This window comes from Rhamphochromis longiceps, linkage group LG2 (genome assembly GCF_057381845.1).
Source record: "Rhamphochromis longiceps isolate RC_006_pf linkage group LG2, R_longiceps_female_GT1.1, whole genome shotgun sequence".
NCBI lineage: Eukaryota > Metazoa > Chordata > Actinopteri > Cichliformes > Cichlidae > Rhamphochromis > Rhamphochromis longiceps.
The window spans coordinates 30,584,800-30,607,277 of record NC_140558.1 but is presented as its reverse complement, the minus strand read 5'-3'; the positions used below and the strand labels follow the sequence as shown (position 1 = coordinate 30,607,277).

General features: G+C 42.7%; 1 protein-coding gene across 2 annotated transcripts in view; it reads right to left on the bottom strand.

Annotated features, from left to right (window-relative positions):
- The window catches only part of nlgn3a (neuroligin 3a), a 132,349-nt gene that overhangs the window by 31,427 nt on the left and 78,444 nt on the right, over nt 1-22,478 (bottom strand). For both annotated transcript variants that reach the window (XM_085422399.1, XM_085422391.1), the window contains one exon: nt 11,534-11,719. In XM_085422399.1, coding sequence (XP_085278525.1) covers nt 11,534-11,719 — 186 coding nt within the window. The remainder of the gene's footprint in view (nt 1-11,533; nt 11,720-22,478) is intronic.

Genomic DNA, 22,478 nt, shown 5'->3' with positions numbered 1-22,478 from the left:
GTGAAATAGCAAATTGGCAATGTTGTTCTGTAACAGTTGCATTCGATTTGGTGAGTCACTCTCTTTTACCACTGAAAAGGATCTATAGCTTATGTTACCTCTCTAAGCAAAAAATCTATTACAGCCTTGTGGGCCTGAGAGCTAAAGATTTAGTCTTTTTGTCAGTTTGCACAATGTTGGCCCTTTACAGTAGGGGTTTCTGCTTGTCAGCATGATTGCTGAAGTTCGTCTCATTGGGGATTTTATTGTGCTCAGACTATGCAAATTTTTACAGCTAATACATTTGCACTGCCCGGAACTGAACGACTCAAATGCGGAGCTACAGCTTGCGACTGCACGTCACAGCCTCACACACGCACAGTGAAGAGCTGAGGTGTAAATTACAGCACATTATGTCACTGGTAGGAATCCAGATGGTATACACGAATATCATTGTCTGCATCACACTGTGATGGGCTCTCAGCGAGAAAATCCCACGAGCTCGGCCCAACTGCAAAGTAATTGGACTGATGTTTTTTCCTATGCGACATTTCTTATCGCACACTGAAAAAACAAATTTCCCTTCAAACCATCTTGTCTGTAAGCACAAACTGTACCAAGTAGGGTAAATGTAAACAGAACGATGCATATGTTTCTGGATGCCTATAATCATGAAGCAGGCAAGTATTTTTCTCTTTGTATGGATGGAGTAGTTAGAGGAGAATGGAGTGAGAGTAAAATCATACATTTCCTATTTGAAAATAATGTAGGAGTTTGAAAAACATCACCGAAAAGCACTCGGAAACACCTGGTAAGGCTCCCTTTTTCCGCCAGCGGAGGATGTACACACATAAATCACATGGTATGAAAACCTGTGAAATTGACGAGAAACGCGATGGCGCTTTCAAGCATGGCGTGCTTTAAAAGCAGCTCCACAGTATCCATCTGTTATTCATGCAGAGACACTGAGCGCTTTTTCTTTCCCTCAGCCGAGAAAACAGATGCACAGCCACCGAAGGACTGACCCAGCTAGCCGTGGAGGTGAGCTGTCAGCTACAACAAGCAAACACGGAGTGCTCGGGGTCATCGCTAAAGGGGAAAGTTCAGCTAATTACACTGTAGTTGTTCATCTGGCAGACAAACACAGAAACAACCATGTATTTATTAACACGTTTCACCGGCCTTTTTTGCCTGGTGCAGAATGCCTAATGAATGAGTACAAACAATCATGGGTATAACAAAAAAAAAGAAAAGAAAGAAAGAGCAAAAAACTAATTTTAACAAGCAGGAAAGAGGGCAACAAAATAGGAAGACATAAGGAGAGGAAAGAAATAAACTAGATGGACATAATGAAATGTGAAAATGGCGTAAAGGGAAGATAGTGAGCGTCAGAAATTGGGCCGGTTTGTGTTGAACAACAGCGACCAAAGAGAGATAGAGAGAGAAAGCGAGGGAGAAGGTGTGAGAGGAGGAGGGAGGTCAGTGGAGATGTGGAGATGGGCGGAGGAGGAGGGGGAACGATGAGCCCCCAGTGCTCAGCTGTCAGTGCTTCCTCTGCAGGTGGGGCAGGAGGAGTGCCAAGTCCCTCTCTCCCACTCACACAGACACCCATGCATCGCTCTATAATGGATGCTTTACACTGGTGCCAGAGAAAGACTGAGGCAGAGAGAGGGAGACATGGTGAGAAGACGAGAAGAGACACGGGGGAGGGCGCGCAACAGAGAAAGAAAGAAACTGCTTTGAGAACAAGGAAAAGGAGCTCGAGAAAATGCCTCGGAGATGAAGGTGCTAGAGTGGGGATGAGTGCAGCGAGGAAATAGACAGACAGACAGACGGAAAGAAACCTCCATCAAGTCATTAGACCAATAAAGAGAGGAAGCAGACCAGACAGTCTGGGAGCAATATGATGCAGCTATTGGTATGATTGATCCAAAGCCTAAGAGGATCAAAGAACAGTAAGGGCACAGCGAGGAGCTGTGCCACCATTCCCCTCACCACTGCTGTCACTGTCTATTAGGAGCTGTTTGAATGCGCCCTTGACAATGATTTATCAAGAATGATTCATAGATTACATCTACCTGAACTAATGACTCGCCAGCGTCTTCACCGGGGACTGCAGGTCATAAACAGATGACATATTCTGTAGTGACCTCGTTCATCAGCTGCGATTAGATCCCAAAAGTAATCTCGGCAATACATCACCAGATGGGTCTCCTTGTATTATCTTGAAGAATGCTGCTCAGACAGCCCGTGTGTGCCACGAGTCTCTCAAGCTGCTGAGGTCTATCGTACCAGTTGTGGGTCCTGGGCTGCAGGTATATGCAATGCTCTGAGGTATTACCTTGGTTGATGGAGGCATGGATTTACTAAAGTACTCAATTATCCACTGCTTCTTACTCTGACCTGCTGCTTGTCTCTTTAACACCTATAACTCCATGCTTTATAGGCTCAAAGAACTGCTGCAAGCTGAGACAGACTAATGTCTGGAGCACTTGAATAAACTGCTTTCTCCATTTTAGGACCATTTGTCAATTCTTCATTCCTCGGCTCTCTCCTGGTGAGGGATAGGTAAAGCTGCCACACTCTGATGGACAGTCCGACTGGATATTATTTTCTAGAGTGTTCACCTCAAACTGGCTATCTGACCTCAAAGGCTTCTTTCCCCTCATAACACCCCTCCCACCTCACATTACTCTAGTGGGGCGCTTTTCCTTTTTTTCCCCTTCTGCTAAGCACAACTTTGATTTCAATTTCCTTCTGCGGAGCTTTGGAAGAAAAAAAAAGCCAATTTGCTGCTTGAATTAGGCTATTTACAATTTCTTTCAGTTTCAAAAAGAGTGTAATACCTTTTATTTGGTGGGTAATCCTCAGTCTTTGTTTAGGAAAAAATTAGGCAATTTTGCTTCACTATACAAAGTCGAAGAGTGACTGAAAAATGTCACAAAGACCACTTGTTAAAAGCAGTTTGCTTTTTCCACACAATGAAGGCGACGGTATGTGGCAGACAACAAAGCTGAGTAGTCAGCGTAAATAAATACAAGCATTCTTGCTCCGCAGAGATGGCATCCCCCTGGTTTAATTATCGCTCTTGTCAATCGAGGTGGAAGAATACAGCACCTGACAAGGCGCGTCCCCATTCTCTCATCTCGCATAGGTCTTTTTCACACCCTGAAATGCACAGACACCCTTCAGCAAACAGCCAAATCAAACCTCGAGATAGAGGCATTCTGTTGCCCCAAACACCCAGGTAACTTTACAGTGCCGAGTCGCTGAATGCTTTTGACACCTTAGAAATGGGGTCTATTCAAGTTTGACAATTGTCCCTGAATTTTCTCAAGCTGGATGCATTTGCACAACAATGGCAGCTGCATGGTGTATGAATAACATCCCAGGGATGCGGTTATGCTGCTATCTTTCCTGGCGACTCTGAGGCAAATTCCAGCTCTTGCGAGGTACCTTTATTTGTCGCTTAAACCAGACAGGGAAAGGATGGGTGAACCCACACAAATGAAGTGGGCCAAGAACGTAGATGGATTGCACCTCTAGATCTGTACAGCAAGAGCTCAGTGCAGGGACATTAGCAGGCCTGTAGGCCATTCCGCAAGGAGAACGTCCCATGAGTCTTGTTTCAGAAAGAAAACCCACACGTGTTATTTTTCAAAGGTCATAGCCAGACGTAGACCAACATTACAGTTAAAGAAGTGATTCACTGCAACACTTCATGCAGCCTGTTGGCCTCCTTCTTCACTCTCTAAGACAGGGTAATTTAAAGCAGCATATATATTAGCCTTAAATTACGTGTTGTATCTCAAGATGCACCAGTGAATAAGAGCACAAGTTTTCAAGGCTCAACACACCCTTGCAATTCCAAGCATGCATAGAACAACAGTGTTTGTGTTCTTTACTCTAAGGACAACTACAAGCCTGCGTGTGCATCATAAATGCTTATCAGAGCAGAGGTTGGGTGCACATGCCAACACAAGCACTGAGTTAAAACAGGCAGATTTATTTGAGTTCAAATAGATGGCATCTTTATTTTCTCCCCTGTTTTTGCTTTGGAATCAGTCAGAATCAGTCCCTACATTGACCTTCAAAATTTGAATCTTCTCAAGCTGAGAGAGATTCAAAGTCCAGTGTAAAACAGAATGAAAATCTACAAAGTTATAATGTATGGAATACATAAATTAACAGGATCGCACAAGCCATGACACCAGTGAGCTCTTGGATCACACACACACAGCCTTGCCCGTACACACCCACCAGGCTTGAAACTGTAACACATCACATATGTTAATGTGCAGTGCACATTATAGCTGGGGACTTCAACCATGCTGATTTAAGGTCAGTATTTGAACAGCATATTAAATGTGCAATGAGGGGGAAAACACACACTGGATAAAGCCTACAGCAACATCCAAAAAGGCTACAGAGCAACCCCTGAAAACACGGACTGGAGCGTGTTCGAACATCAGGACCTTGAAGAGCACACAACATCAGTGCTCTCATATATTAACTTCTGTGTCAACAGTGTCACTGTGGACAAACGTCTCCTGGTGTATTCCAACCAGAATCTGAGTTGAAAAGAGGCATCAGAGAAGCCAAGGCAGCGTACAAGAGAAGGATCGAAGACCACTTCAGCAACAACAACTCATGACAGGTATGGCAGGGAGTTCAGCACTTAACCAACTACAAACCTTGCAATACCACGTTGACTGAGGGTAACGCGGCGCTTGAGGAGGAGCTGAACCACTTCTTCGCATGCTTTGAGGTGAAGGGACCAGAGGCGGCAGCAGCAAAAACATCGGACAGCAGCAGCAGCCCAAGCCTCATGGTGCAGGAATATGAGGTGAGGCGCACACTGAGGGCAGTGAACCCCAGGAAGGCCGCCGGACCAGATGGGGTAACCGCAAAGGTCCTAAAAGAGTGTGCAGACCAGCTGGCTGGGGTCTTCACTAAGATCTTCAACACTTCACTGTCCCAGTCCTGCATCCTGCCGTGCCTAAAGTCAGCCACAATTGTCCCACTGCCAAAGCGTACTAACATTAGCAGCCTCAACGACTACCGACCAGTTGCTCTAACACCTGTTATAATGAAGTGCTTCGAGAAACTGGTCCGACGTCACATCGTGTCCTGCCTGCCACCCACACTCGACCCGCTCCAGTTTGCATACAGAGCTAACAGATCAACTGAAGATGCCATTGCTACAATAATAATAATAATAATAATGGATTGCATTTATATAGCGCTTTTCGGGACCCCTCAAAGCGCTTTACAATACCACTATTCATTCACTCTCACATTCATACACTGGTGAAGGCAAGCTACAGTTGTAGCCACAGCTGCCCTGGGGCAGACTGACAGAGGCGAGGCTGCCATATCGCGCCATCGGCCCCTCTGGCCATCACCAGTAGGCGGTAGTTGAAGTGTCTTGCCCATGGACATAATGACCGACACTGTCCGAGCCGGGGCTCGAACCGGCAACCTTCCAATTACAAGACGAACACCCAACTCATAGGCCACAATCGCCCCGCTCCCCAAAGCTCCACACCACTAGCTGCTGACCGTCTTCTACCGCTGCTCCATTGAAAGTGTGCTGACACATTGCATCGGTGTGTGGTTCTCCAGCTGCACCACAGCACACAGAAAGGCACTCCAGGGAGTCATCATTATGGCCCAAAAAATCCTTGGACATCCTCTTCCCTCCCTGAAGGACCTGTACAGCACTTGCTGTCTCAAGAGGGCACGCAGCATCCTACGGGACGGTACACACCCAGGACAGCGGGTGTTTAAGCTGCTGCCATCTGGCAGGAGGTTCAGGCTGCTGAGGTCCCGAACAAATAGACTCAAGGACAGCTTTTACAACAGGGCAATAGTCCTAATCAATGCAAATAGCTGACCTGACTGGCTACCTACCTGGACTTTTTTGGGGGGGAGGTAACAACGGTAAAAACAGTAACAATAATAATATTTATATTTATAACAAGATGCAATAACAATTAATGTGCAATAATAACAGTGTGGAATTCAAATACACTTCTTCTTCTTTTTTATTACTAAGTTAATATACTGTGTTGTGTTGTTTGTGTTGCGTTGTGATGTGTCGTATCATGTCGTGTTGTGTTATATGAAGTGCCGACGTACAGCTTTCCAATTTCATTGTACTATTGTACTATGGATGACTGTGCAATGACAATAAAGAGTTATCTTTCTTATCTTATCTTATATGTTAGCCAGAGCTGAACATGAAAAAAAAAAATCATCTTTTGTTAATCATCTCTGAGTTTTTACTGTTTTTTTATGATTTCTTCTTGCTGAAGAATAATAAGTGTTACCTGATTATCACCTCCGCATTATTATGTTGTGACACCAATGAGCCGCCCACTGGAAGGCTAAATTAATACTCTCATAGGCAAAGGGGAGTAAAGTGGCGCAGAAGTTGGAGTGTGGCTGCTTTAAAGAACAAGTACATGTCAGGCTGTGTATTTTTGACCTATTGCAGGTTCCTGCTTGTACTTTTTGAGTGTTTATTTCTGTACCGTGCATGTAGAAACTGCCATTCTTCGACACTAGGTCTGGTATTTCGTGCATGCTAATGAGCTTCCTTCCATCTTGTCTTCGTTCTGGTGTGCTGATATTTTCTTTAAGCTGCAGATTGAGCAATGCTCGCCCATTTTAGAATGAGCAGGGGCCACTGTCGTGGTGTAAGAACGCTAAGCCTAATATTTCTTTAAATTACAATCATTGGCAAGCTAACGCCAGCAGGTTAACACTACAATCAGCTATTTTTGTACAACATCTTACTATAAACAAAGACTGAATGCTTTAGTTAGCCTTCTGTGTAAGTGCATACTTATGTTGTAATATCCATCACTGTATGACTCATGGCTCTAACAAGCCTGCTATTTGTTTTACTTGGTTTTCACTTGTTGATTTTAATCCTTTGGACTCTCTTTTAATCTTTCCTTTCATATTTAGTTTGTTAGGATTTGGGTTAAAGAATCCCCCTTAACAGCATTAATAAATAATTGATAAAGGTTTTGTTTGTGCGATGATTTCAGGGCCACAGTCCCCGATGGTAGTAAATGCCATAAAATACCTTGTGGATCTATCAAATCCCATGAAACGAGAAGGGCTAAATCCATGTTCAAAATCAACCTTTGCTTGAATCTCAGTTATACTCTTGAAGCTTTGTGGCTGTATCTTACCTACCTGGCTAAACATGCTCTGTAAGTGTCTTCCAAAACACATTTTGAAAGAATGACACTAGAAACACTAGACACTCGCAAATTTAAAACAACATCAGTGGCCTGTAATAAAGTTCATATTTAAGATTTTTTTAAAAAAAAAGCAAAAACAATCTGTCGCTCTGATCTTCAGTTTCTCCAGATCCAATCACACATTCTATCACTTAATCAAATCCTCTCCTGTTCTTCCCACTAAATAGATTCAAACCTATGCCCTCTCCTGAAAACAAAGTACCTGCTCCCTTGCCCTCATGGTTCATGGGGTTTAAGTATTTGCGAGGAGGCGTCTTGCATTAAAATGCATTTGTACTCCTTGCACTTCTGTAATAAAACCCAGGCATTTAACATGTGTATTTATGGTTCTCAATAACCCAGAAGTCTTAATAAAAATGAAAGCTGACATTGGCATGAAGGATCCTCCTCACTAGCTGTCTTTAATGTCCAGAACATTCCATTAAAATGGGAGCACTTCCTTAGAAGTGGAGCTTTTATCCTGATTGCTTACTGGAAGAGAGGGAGGAAGGAAAAAAAAGAAAAAAGAAACCAAACGACCTTCAGCGCCTCTACACCTAGCCCTTCCCTCATGTGTGAGCTGTGAATGGACACGCCTGTGCTGACATATGTGCGGGGATGAGATGCACACTGACACTGAGTGTGAATGGCATAGTATATTTCCTTTGGGTTTTGAATTGAGCAACACTTCTTTGAATCTCTAGAGATATATGTACAAATGCACATGTCTGAGTCACTGGGCACTTGGTATTCTGCTCATGCACAGAAAAGCCATCTCAATTTTGAAATCATAACGATTATTAGGAGATAGGGGAAAAAGCCAAATCTGCATGTTTAATTAGCGCCTGTGCGATGCCAGATAGATAATACATGGGACTTGCTAATGTCCTTTCTTTTGAACTTCTTTAGCCATTTTCTTTTTGAAGATGGAGAAAAAAAGAAGATGGGGACAGAGATTTTCCTCAGTGGGAACACAACTGTTGAGCTACATTTAATAAGCTGGTCAAAAACACTCTCCCGCCGAGAGAGACTGCGCTTTTAATGACCATTCTGCTTCCAAAGTCTCAGATGTGCAGCAAGATTGCTTGCCACATACCAGACAAGGCAGCCATCTTATTAATAGCAACACACCACACATGCTGCAGACTAGGGAGCAGAAACCTAGAGAGGGAGACAAGGGAGAGAGACGCACTGGCACATGGTGAAAAAGAGCATGTCCCGTGCATGCTTTTACTGACTGTGTAGGCAAGGAGACAGATGGGTGAAGTAAGGATGAGATTGGATGTAGGACGAGGCAGGGCAGGCACCATGGTCTAAAAAAGCTAGCCCTCGCGAGAAGGCATCCAGACCAGCCTCCACACGGGCCAGGAGGGGAAAACTCCGTGATGGATGTACCCTGTGACTGGAGCCCTCGGCACACCCACACGAAAACGCCACCAAGGCCAGGCCAGCGGAGCAGGCAATCAAAGAGAGAGGCCAGAGGGCCAGGATGATATAGGAGAATTCAGCTTATTAAATAAGCTTCAGGAGGAGCATGGAGCATCTAAAATAAGTTGTCACTCTGCCACCAACAGGCATGAAAAGAGTCTCGGTTAGATGGAAAGTCTATGCACTGCAGGCGGTGATGACAGACTTTGTACCGTAAGAGTGGGAATACTGTCATTAAATACACCAACACACCAGGGAGCTTCAGTACAGTGTGCCATCATTGATTTCCTCTTTTTTTATTTTTTCACCTGGGCTTCATTATCGTGCATCTGAGCAGAACAGGAAGGGAAATGTTTGTGTATGTAGGGATGCAAATCTTATTCCATAATACCACATGTACCACTACTATGAAAATACTACTTCTCTAGTGGAAAAGGGTTTACATGCAAGCAAGTTGGAGTATAAATTCAGGGGCTGTGATGCACCGTGAGTGGTGTTTCTGACTTAATTTTCATTCAGACTGCAAAGTAGGAAGCTCAATATAAGAGGCTCTATCAGAGATGCAACAGTCTGCTGACACGGATAGAAAATCATTACACAAGTCCATTACCAGAGGCCACCTGAAACCAGGTGTTCTTGTGTCACAGTTTGTAATTCAGTTGATTATATATTTTTATCCTTAATTTTCAACACTTTGTAGACCCGGACACTTTGATTCCTTTCTTGTTTGTGACGTTGCCTTGGCAACAACAGCATCTTACCAGTTTTCGCTTCGACGCTTAAGACCGAAGGAGGGGCGGGGTGGTGTACAGTGGAGGCTGTGAAAGCAGGTGCAAAAAGACATTTCTTCACTTGTATTTCCTGTCACATCCAGCAGCCCACTCCAGTCCTAAACTTTATATAATTACAACAATCTGTGCTCCCAGAGAGTCTGTGTGAAATCTGATTGCCATTGGTAACATTCACAGCAAGAGTCCTGGCGTGATAGAAGGCTTCCTGTTTCAATTTGCTAGGATCGCTCAAGTTTTACTGGCTTTTTCTTTTTTCTTATCCCATCAGTGGGGCATACATTTCCATTCAGGGGAAAAAACAGAGCCGGTAATATCCAATTTACTGGGAGGAGATGGTTTCTCTGGCAGTATAATAACATGCTACATGGAGCGTAGCATTATGAAGTATGAATAAAAAAAAGGCATTTATGGTAAAAATTCAATTCAAAAGCAGTCATCAGTCATCGGAGGAAATCAAGGCAATTAGTAACACTTTAATGCAAATTGGAGAATGCAAAACATATCACAAATCCTTGGCACTGTAATGGGGTTCCAAGGAAGAGACGATCAAATGACCTCTTTCAAACTCACCCTGGTTGGTCCACTAATCAAAAATCCAAGAAGAGAGATTTCACTCTGTTCTTGAATAGTGTGTGCTTCTGTGTGTGTGTTTGAGCTGGTGTGTGTAGTGATGGGGGTGTATCGCTTAATAGCTTTGTGGCCACAACACTGTCTGGGACCAGGCCTCTATCTACTGCAAGAGTGGTTTCTTTGATATGGTTTATTTCCATGTAATGTACAGTAACAGCCCAGTGTTACACCTCCAGCCATCTGTGTCCAAAGCAACATGTTTGTGGCTTGTTAACATGTTTGCAATGAGGCTACATGAGCCTGGCTAAATGTAAAAATCTCTCAGTTGGAAAATAACATATAAAAAAATATAACATCGCTTTGCGGACTGCAGCCTGTCGCATTCACACAACTGTGGTCAATTAAGAGTTAATTTATCTGAATTTTAGGAGCTGGACAGCACCTCATACACTCCCCTTCAAGTGCTTTGACTATATGGTAAATGAACTGGTACTTATATATATAGTTTGTCTAATACTCACATTGCAATGGATGGATCTGGGGAAACTCAAAGTTCAGTATCATTCCCAAGGATACTTCAACATGCATACTGGAGTAGCCACAAAACTGTGCAATGACCTTCCAATTAGTAGACGATCTGCTCTACTTGCTGAGCCACAACTACCCATAATGCCTTAAATGACCCTTCCTACACCACCGGCAATTCATTCTCATTTTTGTACCTCACCCTACCTCCCCCAGCCCAGCTTGGGAGCTGCAGCCAGTCCTTATGAAGGCCTTCCCCAAACTGCAACCTCAGATCCATGCATCCATCCATGATGTCAAATCTAATTGAGGATGCGGTCCCTTACAGTAATGACTTTTAAATGTTTGCACAAAAACATGTAATAATTTCACTTTCAGTATTATGCATTTGGGCCTCCAGCAATTACTTACCTGTAATGCTCTATTTGAATTTAGTGATGCATTAGAGGAGGATTAGTATGAGGGATGTTTATTTCATGTCCAAGTCAAGCTTGCATGTTGCATTAAAGACAAGTCCAACATGAGCAGTAAATCATCATGAGGTGACATTAAAGTAGCAGCTAAACATTGTGATTTTGTTTTTTTAAAAAAGAAAACTTGCAAGTGTGCACCATTTAGCACGACGTGGCTACCTTGAAAAGCTCTCCTTAACATACAGTGTCTTGCTTCCAGTGTCACACTACACCCATTTTTTGGTACAGGGAAGAATACTAACAAACCGGCAGAATATGCCAAAGCCCACATGTGGCTTGAAATCCACCGTGAAGTTTCCATTTCTGGACTGAAAATCACATTCATTTGAATGCAAACTTGTTTCATCTTAAAACATTTCTTATGCTGCACAGTGAACTCGATTAGATTACTCGCTGTAACTCACTACCTGCATGCCTAGATAATATCAAGAAGCCTGCACACCAGCAGGCACAAGCTGAACAGCTATATCACACACAGCCCCACCACACCGGCGCCTCTGCCCCACTGTACCTTCAGAGTGATGGGAGAGCGTGAGCAGGCTGACACAAGAAGCTCCGATCCCAGAACCAAACACTGTGATGCGATTGGAATCTCCTCCGAAGAAGCCGATGTTCTCACTGATCCATCTCAAAGCCTGGATTTGGTCCAAGAGCCCATAGTTCCCTTTAGCTGCCTGGTCACCTGTGCTGAGGAAGCCTGCAACACAAAAAGAAGAAATTAAAAAGCCATGCAGTGAAAGCAAGTCAAATGAATCCCAGGCATAAAGTTGTTAGCCACTAAAGGTTTTCCACAATGACGGACACCCCACCCCGGTTTTGTCAGAAGAACCACAACACCAGGTTACTGCGGTTGTGAAATCATGACTTATTGGATGGCTCTTGGTAAAATAGGAGTGTGTGTGACCGCATGCCATCTGCACTTTATTGGAAATCAATGCCATGTCTCCCTGGGTAAACACCCATCATCAACAATATTGAGCAGCCGTGATGAAAACCTTGCAAATCTATGAAAACTCTGCGGACAGAGAAAGAGGAAAAAAAAAAGCTTCAAATGCTGCAAAAATAAGCAGTATGGAACGCACACACTGCACACGTGTTCTGAGTTTTATCCTGTCATTACCATTCTCTCTCCTGCTCCATAGTCCAACGAACTTACAGTCAAAACATTTACATCCAGCACTATTTATGTACATTTTCCTCCATGTCAGTAATCTGCTAGATTTGGACAATGAATTTCTCTTGGCTACATCAGCGCTTGTGTTCACACGCCACCCTTTCCCAGTTGCTCTCCAGGGCCTGAGCTCTGCCGACTGATGGTTAATGGAGAGTCACGGGAGAAGATCAAGGGCAAGCAATCCCCAAAGTCCCCACGGTGGAGTCGGTGTCCGTCAAACCCATGAGCATGCATGTGAGGTGACAGATGGGTGATGTGTGGAAACCAGCACCCCACTCTCTTTAGCAGCAACGCTGCCAAACACTTCACAAGCAATGAATGTGTTGGTGGTGAATGTTTGGAAGCCTCCGGTGGTCCTTCGGCATCTCGGCATTGTTCCTAACATCTATTTCGTGGTCTGTCGTCTATCCGTGTAAGGATAAACTGTCAAAGCGAAAGAAGATTACGGTTTTGATATTAGCAACGCATAAAAAAGAATTACATTTTTTTGACTCAGGTCAGCATAACAATGCTCACTTTAGATGAGCACTGATTAGAAAGTAGCTTTCTCTGTGGTCATTAGCTTGTTCATTGTGAGCAGTCTGTGTACAAAAACCCAGCATGTTCTCCACTGCTTATCATTTCTCTTTGTCTGAATCCGGGCACAATCTCCTATCTCAACCCGAACAGCAAACCCGCCTCGCCCTGAGGGCCTGTTGGCAGACACAAAGAGGGTGGGCAGGGGAAAGGCCAGGCCTGATCATCGATTGGAGAGAGGCAGTGGCACAGGAAGCAAAGCAGGAGACAAATGGATCAACAGATGGTCTCCTTCAGATGCATCCCTGAGGATGACAGAGCAGCAGGCCACATGCAGAGTGAGAGTGAAAGAGACAGACGCAGACGGAGAGAGGAGAAATCGGGGCTCTAATTGAAGAGCTTTTCCTTTTCTTTTTCTCTCGCGGCTCCTCCTCGCTTTCCGTCATCACTAAAGGACAACAGCTTTTACAACCTTCTCGAGGGTGCATGGAGGAGAGCGAGAGGGAGAGAGAGGGAGGAGAGACGTGACTCTCCCAGAATAACCCTCATTTGCAAAATGGTTCACACTTCACCAAGTGTATGTCAGTTGGGTTAAGAAATGTCAGGAGACTGGCATGTGAAAACGGACTCTGTACAACTGTTAGGCTAATTGAAAAGATACTGTAAACACTATCCATGTGGCATTGTAATATGCGGCATTGCTAAATAACAAGATGTAAATCATTAGAGCTGAATCCTCAGCTGGCACAGTTTAAAAAAGAAAAACAAAACACAGTTTCATGCTATGGTCTTTTGTGGCTTCTTGTTTAGCCGTGTTGATTCCTCTGCATAAATAAAACTGGTCATTAAAATGTAGAGGTGGAATCCAATATCTTAGACAGCAAGACATGCTGCAGGCACCATTTAAAAATACATCTAATATAGCTCCTGGTTATGTTTTAATTGGAAAGGTGACAGAAAGTATTTTCTTTGGAAAGCAATTAAGATAGCAAAGTAATTGTTTTTATGCATGCCTATTGCTATTTTTACATTGCAGACTTTTTACTATGGATGTGCCATTTTGTACATATTTGGAGTTGATGACCTATAAAACACCTCAGTCTCCTCTATGATTACAAAAAAATTACTAAAAAGTAAGCTTACTTCAATGACACATAACACACTGTATAGCTTCACTTTGGTTCTGGTTTGAGCTCTCCAAATTTCCCCTTAAGCACCAGCGACAGGGTTATAGATTCCAGATATAGCAGATGATCCCTGTCTGATCAGCACTGCGTGGGCTTTGGCTGCACATAAACCATGATGTGCATTGCACTCTCGTTTCACAGCTCACACCTACACAGGACCTTGGGATTCTGGACTGAAGCTCAATGCTCCTGAAGTGTTTGATCAAGCTGGCAATGTGCTTGACTGCACTACTCAACCTGACTTCCATTTGATTTTTAACAAAAAATGTTTAAAAAAACATTTAAACATTAGGTGCTTTGCAAAGAGCATTTAATTCTAAACTGTAATACAGTATCAAACAATATCCATCTTTGTTAGTTACCCAAATTCAAATCAATATGCAAATGATCTTTTAAATGATGTCAACGATTAACTTTCAACCAAACTGTATACGCAATTACAGTGTCCCAGTCCAGTTAATTTAGCAAACGTGAAATCATCATTAAATACTAAATAGTTCTAGTTGATCTGTGTAAACAAATAAATTATTAATTATTAAACACATCATTTGTACTCATTTAATTTTCCCTGCTACATTTTTATTCTTGCCTGCTGCGAGCTCTGTAACAAACTATAGATTTGCTGTGGGGTATTTTCACTTCACTCAGTAAGTGAGGCAATGCTCAAAACCCAATCCCTATGATAATGTGTGATTTACTTAATGCTTTGTTTTTCTCTTAAAACATTAAAAAAGCCACCTCAAAAACAATACTCATCTCCTACGTCAAGCTCGAGAGCCTCAGCGGGACGTGTTGGCTTGAGCGGAGAAAAGAAATCATCAAAATAAGCGTTATTTAAGTTGCTATTCTTAAATCATATAAAGCAAATCCATAATGTTTTCAATAACATCTGGTGAGAAAAGAAGTTATAAAAGAACCACATCTAATAATAATAATAATAGTAACTTCAAATGGTCTTTGTGGGTGAAACAAAGATTTCTAAATATGGAATCCAACAAGTCTGCGCAGTTCAGCTGGATTATGCATTATATTTGCACGAGAGTATCTTATTCACCACAAACTGTGCAAGTTAATAACAGTGATTGTGTAGCCTTTCTCTGTGTGTTAGAACTGTAATTTATACTGACTGATTACATGATGAGTTTTTGTATCATGTCCCAAACCTATTCTTCCCTGACAGTGATGTGGTTCACTTTTTCTGTACGCGGGCAACTGGCATTTTCTCCTCGTGGCAGCAAAGAGACAGAGACTCAGTCGTGATCTCAGCTGCAACGGCAACGAAGAACGTGGTCCGGTCACAGCTGGGTCAGGTCACACCTGTCTCCTCGCATTGTCCCTGCTGGACGAAACACTGTGTGCGTCTTGTACGGCTACCCCTGCAAGTACCATTGCTTCCCTAGTTACCTTAACGTGACCAGAGAGTCGGATAGCGGTTACGGCACGTCATCGTCCCCTCATGATGACGCGCTCGCTCCACTTTCACACATTTTTGCACACCAGCCACAATGTGCATTAGTTGAGCATTAGAAAAAAAGTGCAAAGCGTGACGTCACATATTGTGTGTGTGTTTTTTTTCATTTGGCTTGATCATGTTTCATCAATATGTGCGTGCCACCGTCTCAGTCTCAGAGTATGTGTTTCCTCCAGAGCCTGGAGCCTGATTTCCTTTTGCCATGCTTCTCAGCATTGATATTGCTTTATTGATTATGATTTAAATGTCTGTTTCCAGTATGGTGGGCTATAACTCACAAGTGTAGCAGCAAGGGGTGATGATAATGATCGCTCTGACCCCAGACATCTCTTTTAGCCCGCTCTCCCAGATAATAGAATGTGCGTAAACTAATGGACGAGGTTGAGAAGAGGTGAGGGGGAGGGCAAAAGCTTGTTGAGCTGAAGATTGAGCTTACATGGGGACAGATGGAGGGAACAGATAGGGAAGGGTAGAGTAAAATGGGAATAACACAGTGACGTAACAGAGGGAAACGGTTTTTTGGCTTTAAAAAAAAAAAAAATTCATGCTTGGTGTTACTTTGCCTTTTCCGTCTTTCTTTTCTATGTCTCATCCTCTCTCTCTTTGAGGGAGCCGGTTAACAAGGCCTTCTGTGTCCAAACTCTCCTTTGGAACCACTCCTCCCTCTCCGGCCTCCCTCTTGCCCTCTCCCTCTATCTCTACCCCCTCCACCCCATCTCTTTTCTGGGGAAATAAAGGCGCACACAGTCACAGCCTTGACAGCCCCCACTAAGAATCCCCCTCCCCCCCAATACAAAAGAGCTTCAACTTCCCCCCAGCCAGGCCTGGGTTGAATGAGAGCCTCTGGGGTGTGGATGAGAAGCAGAGGATGGAAGGGGCCACCCTCCTCACAGCCACATAAAGGGCCTATGTGTCAGGCTCACGATGAGCAAGGGGCATACCCAGCGGTCCATCCTCCGCACAGGGAGCTGTACCCATGACATTTTTACCAGTTTTTTGGGAGTGTGGATTCAAAACACTGACGAGTTTCAAAAAGAGGGAGGAAAAAAAAGAAATGGTGTGTGAGGCGACTGGGGCATGGGCCTGAATGAAGGTGACTCGGATCAGTGTGCCGCTCCTGTTTACAGCTCGGTGCCCAATAGCGTGGCTGGAGCACAGTCTGATCTGAGAAAAGGAGAGTGAGAGAGCTATAGAAACAGGGCGAGCGAAAGAGTGAAATGCGGAAAAGCACAAGAAAGCCTCTTTATGGCTGAACACAGAAGACTCTGTGATCCACGCCACATCACAGCTTCTGCGGTGGACAGAAATAAAAACTTGTGGGAAAATCACATATTTTCTGATTGTCACTCCAATAAATTACTTATTCCATATTAATGAATATAACATGAGCACAGAATTAAACCAGAAAATGGTTAAAAGAATTTATGCATAAGCCCCCATCCCCTGCATGCCACCCCGATTCTGTCCTGGCCTCATCGCAAATTAATAATTAATTTTAAAAATCACAACGCTTCACATGGCAACAAAGCCGTCTGATGTTCGAGGCCCTAGCCCTTGACACTTTGCAAGCTCAAACCAAATCATAACACAGTCAGTATACTGCAGGTCTTTTCCCAAAACGTCAACACGCAGATGATTATAAGAAACCTAATTGCTTTGGCTTAGCATTAGTCTCAGCTGCACAAAGATTCCCGGACGCAGTAGATGCCGGGTGTCGGCTGGACGCTGCTAGAGGTAGATTACAGAGGTGTGGACTCGAGTCACATGACTTGGACTCGAGTCAGACTCGAGTCATTAATTTTATGACTTTAGACTTGACTTGAAAAAATGTTCTAAGACTTGTGACTTGACTTGGACTTTTACACCAATGACTTGGGACTTGAATTGGACTTGAACTGGTTTACTTGAAAAGACTTGATATTTTACCCCAAATATAAAATTTAACATGCATATTATATGGAGATTGAAAATGTGACGTCATTCACGGGTAGAACCGCAAAGGATTCTGGGAACTCGTGGCAAGCGGTACTAGCGCACGCAGGCTTTCAATTAAAATCAGTTATACAGCGATAAAAAGAAACACAAAAATGTCAAGAAGCTGTTGTATTATTAACTGCAATAGCCGGTCGCATGACAGCCACGGGAAGCCGACGGGTAAAGAGATCGGTTGTTATCGGATTACGTCGTTGAAGAGAAATTGTTCGAGCCATGTTTCCGAAGTAACAAAGAGGCGACGGATGGCCTGGATCGCAGCCATTCAAAGATCAAATATAACGTCCCAGAACCCTCCAGCTCACAGGTTAATCTGCTCCAAACATTTACACAAAGGTCAGTCTGCTGTTGTAGTTAATGCGTCATTTTTCTTAACATAATTGGTGATATAGGTTACAAGCAAGTCTGGCGCTGAACAGAAATTGTCGCGCTATGCTCCTTTATTTATTGTGCATAAATAGTGAATTGTCCTGACACAATATTGCGTTTCGCTTCTGTTATTATGGTACACTGACAAAAACATATACTTTTATTCACAGGATAAAACAGGTTTTTTGTATCACTAATTGCCCAGTACGATTACAGCATACAATATTATTGTCACTGCTACATTTCTGTGATGCTACCAGAAATTATTTCCACTACTAATTAATTACCGTTGAGCTCAAAGGTCCTATTAATAAACGGTTAACGAATGTGTATTTATGAAGACGATTTGTGAGACTGGTAAACTTATGATACGTACGATGGTCTTTCGTTCTACACGGTGCATTTCAAGGTCCTGCACCCATCCGTCGGTAAACTGTACCTGGGCTTGTTGCAGTGACCGGAAGTTACTAAACTTCATGAGTGTATGCACTCACTCCAAGAACCGTATGATTATAAATATGCATATAAATATGCTACGATGAGATAGCTGACTTCATCTAACTAGCAAATGTTTTCCAGGCTACGTTGGTGATACAGTTTTTTTTAATGTGTATGATATTTTTGTCATGCGATTTTAAAGCTGGTCCTACAACCGCATCCAAGAATAACATGCAGCTTATCTCAGAACTGTCGGTGAAAATTATTCTTGGAGCTAGGTTTAATTGAGCTGCATTTTAAAGAGGTGCAATTTCACAATTTGTGTATATTTTCTAAGTTCACTATTTTGTATGTGTTGAGAAAAACACAGATTTTAAAATTACATGGTCTAATATTTACATTTAGCATAACTGCAACATTATTTTTTCGTTTGTTTTTTTTAAAGACTCGAAAGGACTTGAAATTCAAAGTTTCAGACTTGTGACTTGACTCGGACTTTTACACCAGTGACTTGAGACTCGACTCTGACTTGCCTGACATTACTTGAGACTTGACTTGAGACTTGAGGATAAAGACTTGAGACTTACTTGAGACTTGCAAAACAATGACTTGGTCCCACCTCTGGTAGATTATTATGCATACTGTGCTACTACATACAGACTGAGCCACTCACATGGAAAATGTGGTCTGTGTGCAACAAAGCAATAAGAAAAAAACAAAACAAAACAAAAACCTACAACAAAATGTCAAGAGGGAAAATCCATGCCGCACAGACACCAGAGCTCATCTGACACATATCTGAGCCCCTAAAACTCAGATCTCTTACAGACAGACGAGGGCCTGTTATGGCAGGCGGGGGATGAAAAACAGATACTGTAAGTCAAAGTCGGTGGTGCACGTGGCAGCTGCTGGTCGTCCTGCATGTGATTTCGGGGGCTGCTTAATCTGATTGTGCGATGTGTCCCAGTGGTCAGACGACACTGTTCAAGGGCTCTAGTGAACAGCAGCTCTGGCAGCAACTACAAATGAGCAGTTTGCATATGTATGACCCCTGGCATCCGAGCACCACTCCATCAATCATACATCGACTATTGGGGCTGTCAGTTTCGTTGCTTCTCTCCCGATCTCCCCTTCGCCATCCTTCCCTTTCGCTGGCTCAGTTTCCTGTCCACCCCTCCTCTCAGTGTCTTTCTCCATTCTGCCTCCCCCAACCCATCACCTTTTCTCTTTGCCGTGTCTCTTATTGTCGTTCTTTTCACATAATAGCATGGACAGAGGCTTCTCAAAGACAGCAAAAGGCTTTTACACAAAGGGGAGCTTTGCATCTCACAGCTGGTGCGGAGGCGTGCTTGCATGCTTCCACAAGGGGAGAGGGAGAGAGTAGTGTTTGAGAGCCACAACTGTGAGGTTAAGCAGCACTTTGGTTCTACTTGGAGGAGCACGCGTCGTCTGGATATATTTCACATTTGCACAATCATTTTCTTTTACTAATGTCTAATGTTTTTTTTTAAATGCACTCTTAGTATAATCATAATCCTTTGTTCAAAACAAGACATCGTCAGGGTGCTCTGCCTCACTTTTTTGGCCTGTGGCTGAACAAGTTCAAAGGCATGGTGTGAAAAATGACATCAAGCCTGGGTGATGTAATTTGAGGGCGTGGTGAGAAAGTTTAGCGCAAGCCAGCTCGGAGAGGACGGCGCAGTGTGCAGTGATGCAGTGATGCAGTGATACCACAGAAGAGATCAGAGCCCAGCTTATCAAAGCACATCAGTGGAGCAGGGTAGGAGAAAAAGGTCATCATTTAGAGCATCTTCAAAGCCTAACTCCACTTCTCCTCAGGTTGGAGTAGCTCTGATAGCTGGCCATAACGAGCTTAGTTTTGGTTGACCCTACCCCTGAAAAAGTTGAGAAACAAGCCCCAGCGGCCAATTTTACAGCTTCCATTTGCGACACTGTAAATCCTGCCTTCAAGTATTTGTTCATTTATTGAAACCTGCCAACTTGAGTTGTAAATCTATCGCAGCAAATTTGAACGAACATCTGTTTTCCAGAGGTTTAGCACTGTGGTGTGTGTGCTGAATGAGTGATTTTTTTGTGTTTGTCTTCAGATGGGTACAATATGGTTGGCAACACAATGCAGCGCTCTTGCCAGTGGGGCTGTGTTCTAATTTGAAACTGCCTCAAAGCTCACAAGAAGCAATAATTTTACAGAAATGTGCTGTTTGTGCTCATTGTGTGCAGTAAGAAAATTTGCATGTTACACCTGTTTGACTGTACAAATCAGAATTGTAAAGCAGAAGAATGCTGATAATATATGTTTTCTTGTTCTCAAAAAATGTCCTGAAAAGAGAAAAAGTATATATAACAATGTATTATCCTTCTCAAGCACTACCTGTGGAGCCAAAGCCTAATAAAGCTCGTCCCTACTTACTAGAACCTCTATTGTTGGTCAGAACCACATGATTGGATGATATGTTCCTCCATTACAATAAACTTGTAGTTTATTCAGAGACTGATGGAATTCATTGTGCTACCATGAATACTCTATAGCCTAACAAAACCAAGAATGAAAATTGTCCTCAACAAATACACTCTAGTATTTGCTTAAATCTTCCGAGTCTAGCTATTTTATGAACAAAATTTGGATTTAAAAAAAAAAGAAAAGAAAAAGCAGACTGGAGACCAAAATTCTTACGTCGCTCTAGAATATATTTGTTTTTTTGTGTTTGTTATGAATTGAATACAATTTTTTCCCTTACAGATGAAAATGGTTCATAATTTCCCTAAATTAATATAATATAATCGACATAAATCATATAACATGCAATCTACATAAATCTACATATGTTCTCCATAAATTTAATTACAGACTATCTTTGAATATTTGCCCTGCCTTCCTTGTGCTTTAGCGACAGCATGCACTCGAGCTGGCAGAGCCTCAACAAATTCGTGTAAAACCTGACAACCCACATTGCCCCAGCATGATTTGAAAATCTTCCAAAGTGCTTTTTTTTTATGATGTCACTACATGTCTGACTTTTTGATTCCAGCAAAAAGCCATTTTACAGTTACCACTGTGCTGGTAGGTCTTAGCCCATCCAAGTGTTTGGCTTAGTTTGCCTTTCCAAGGCTGGTTGACAGACTGGTACTCATCCTCAGAGAAAACTACATAGACTTCTTTACACAACTAATTGGAGATTGATGTGCTTTTATTTCCTTTAACTCTGCTTACGTTGATGTTCTAGCTTCATGTATGGTCACTTTTAGTCTCTCTTTTGTACCTTGGATACACCTGATCCAGCTTCTGTGCTGTTTCTTTCGCCCTTCATAACCTTTGGACAAGGTATGACTCTGACTTCTGACACTTCCACTTGGTTCTGATGCCATGTTCCATGCTACAATGGCTACAAAATCATTTACTGAGACAAGCCTCTAATGAGCAGATTAAATCACACTGAAATGTGTTTGTGTGTTTTTCTCTTTCACAAAGGACGTAACATGGTCAGTGTCACAAAAGTGATTAAGTATAATTGGTGATCTAGAAATGTGCAGAATCAGAGATCATGTGTGCCATATAACTTTTTACTGTGGTTAAATGATTCTAAATATGTTCTATTATTAAAATAAATGGTAACAGATTTTCCATGTTCAAGTAAATTCAACTTTATTTATATAGAGCCAAAAAACAACAACAGTTGTCTTAAGGCGCTTCTCTTCTATATATTGTATCAATAAATTCTGGTATAAAACTACCTTTAGTAGTAAAAATCAGGCTTGGGAAAAGAATCACAGATGGTCAAAAAGTATTGAGGGATGTAGTAAGGTATTATTGGCAATAGCAGAAATATAGAATATCACTGGCTTTATCCTTTAAGCTTGTCAAAGACAGCAGTGATAAAGTGAAATGGAATCATGGCATATAGTATAAAGACAATCTGAGATGACAAATCATTTCCTACTGTATTACATATGACAGCTTTTTTTTAAAAATAATGCTTTCACAGTCACCACAGGAGAATGACCCAAGTGCAGGACGCACATAGGCAGAATAAGGTCCAAAAATCCATTCATCCATCTTACATTTCAGGGTCATTGGGGGGGGGGGGGGGGGGTGAAGCCTACCCCATCTGTCATAGTGTGAGAGACGGAGTACACCCTGGACAGGTCGCCAATCTATTGCAGGGCTAACACAGAGAGACAGACAATCATTCACGCTCACAGCCATGGCCAATTTGGAATCACCAATTAATCTAACCCCATGCATGTTTCTTCTGTGGAAGGATGCCAGAGTACCGAGAAAGAAGTCGGG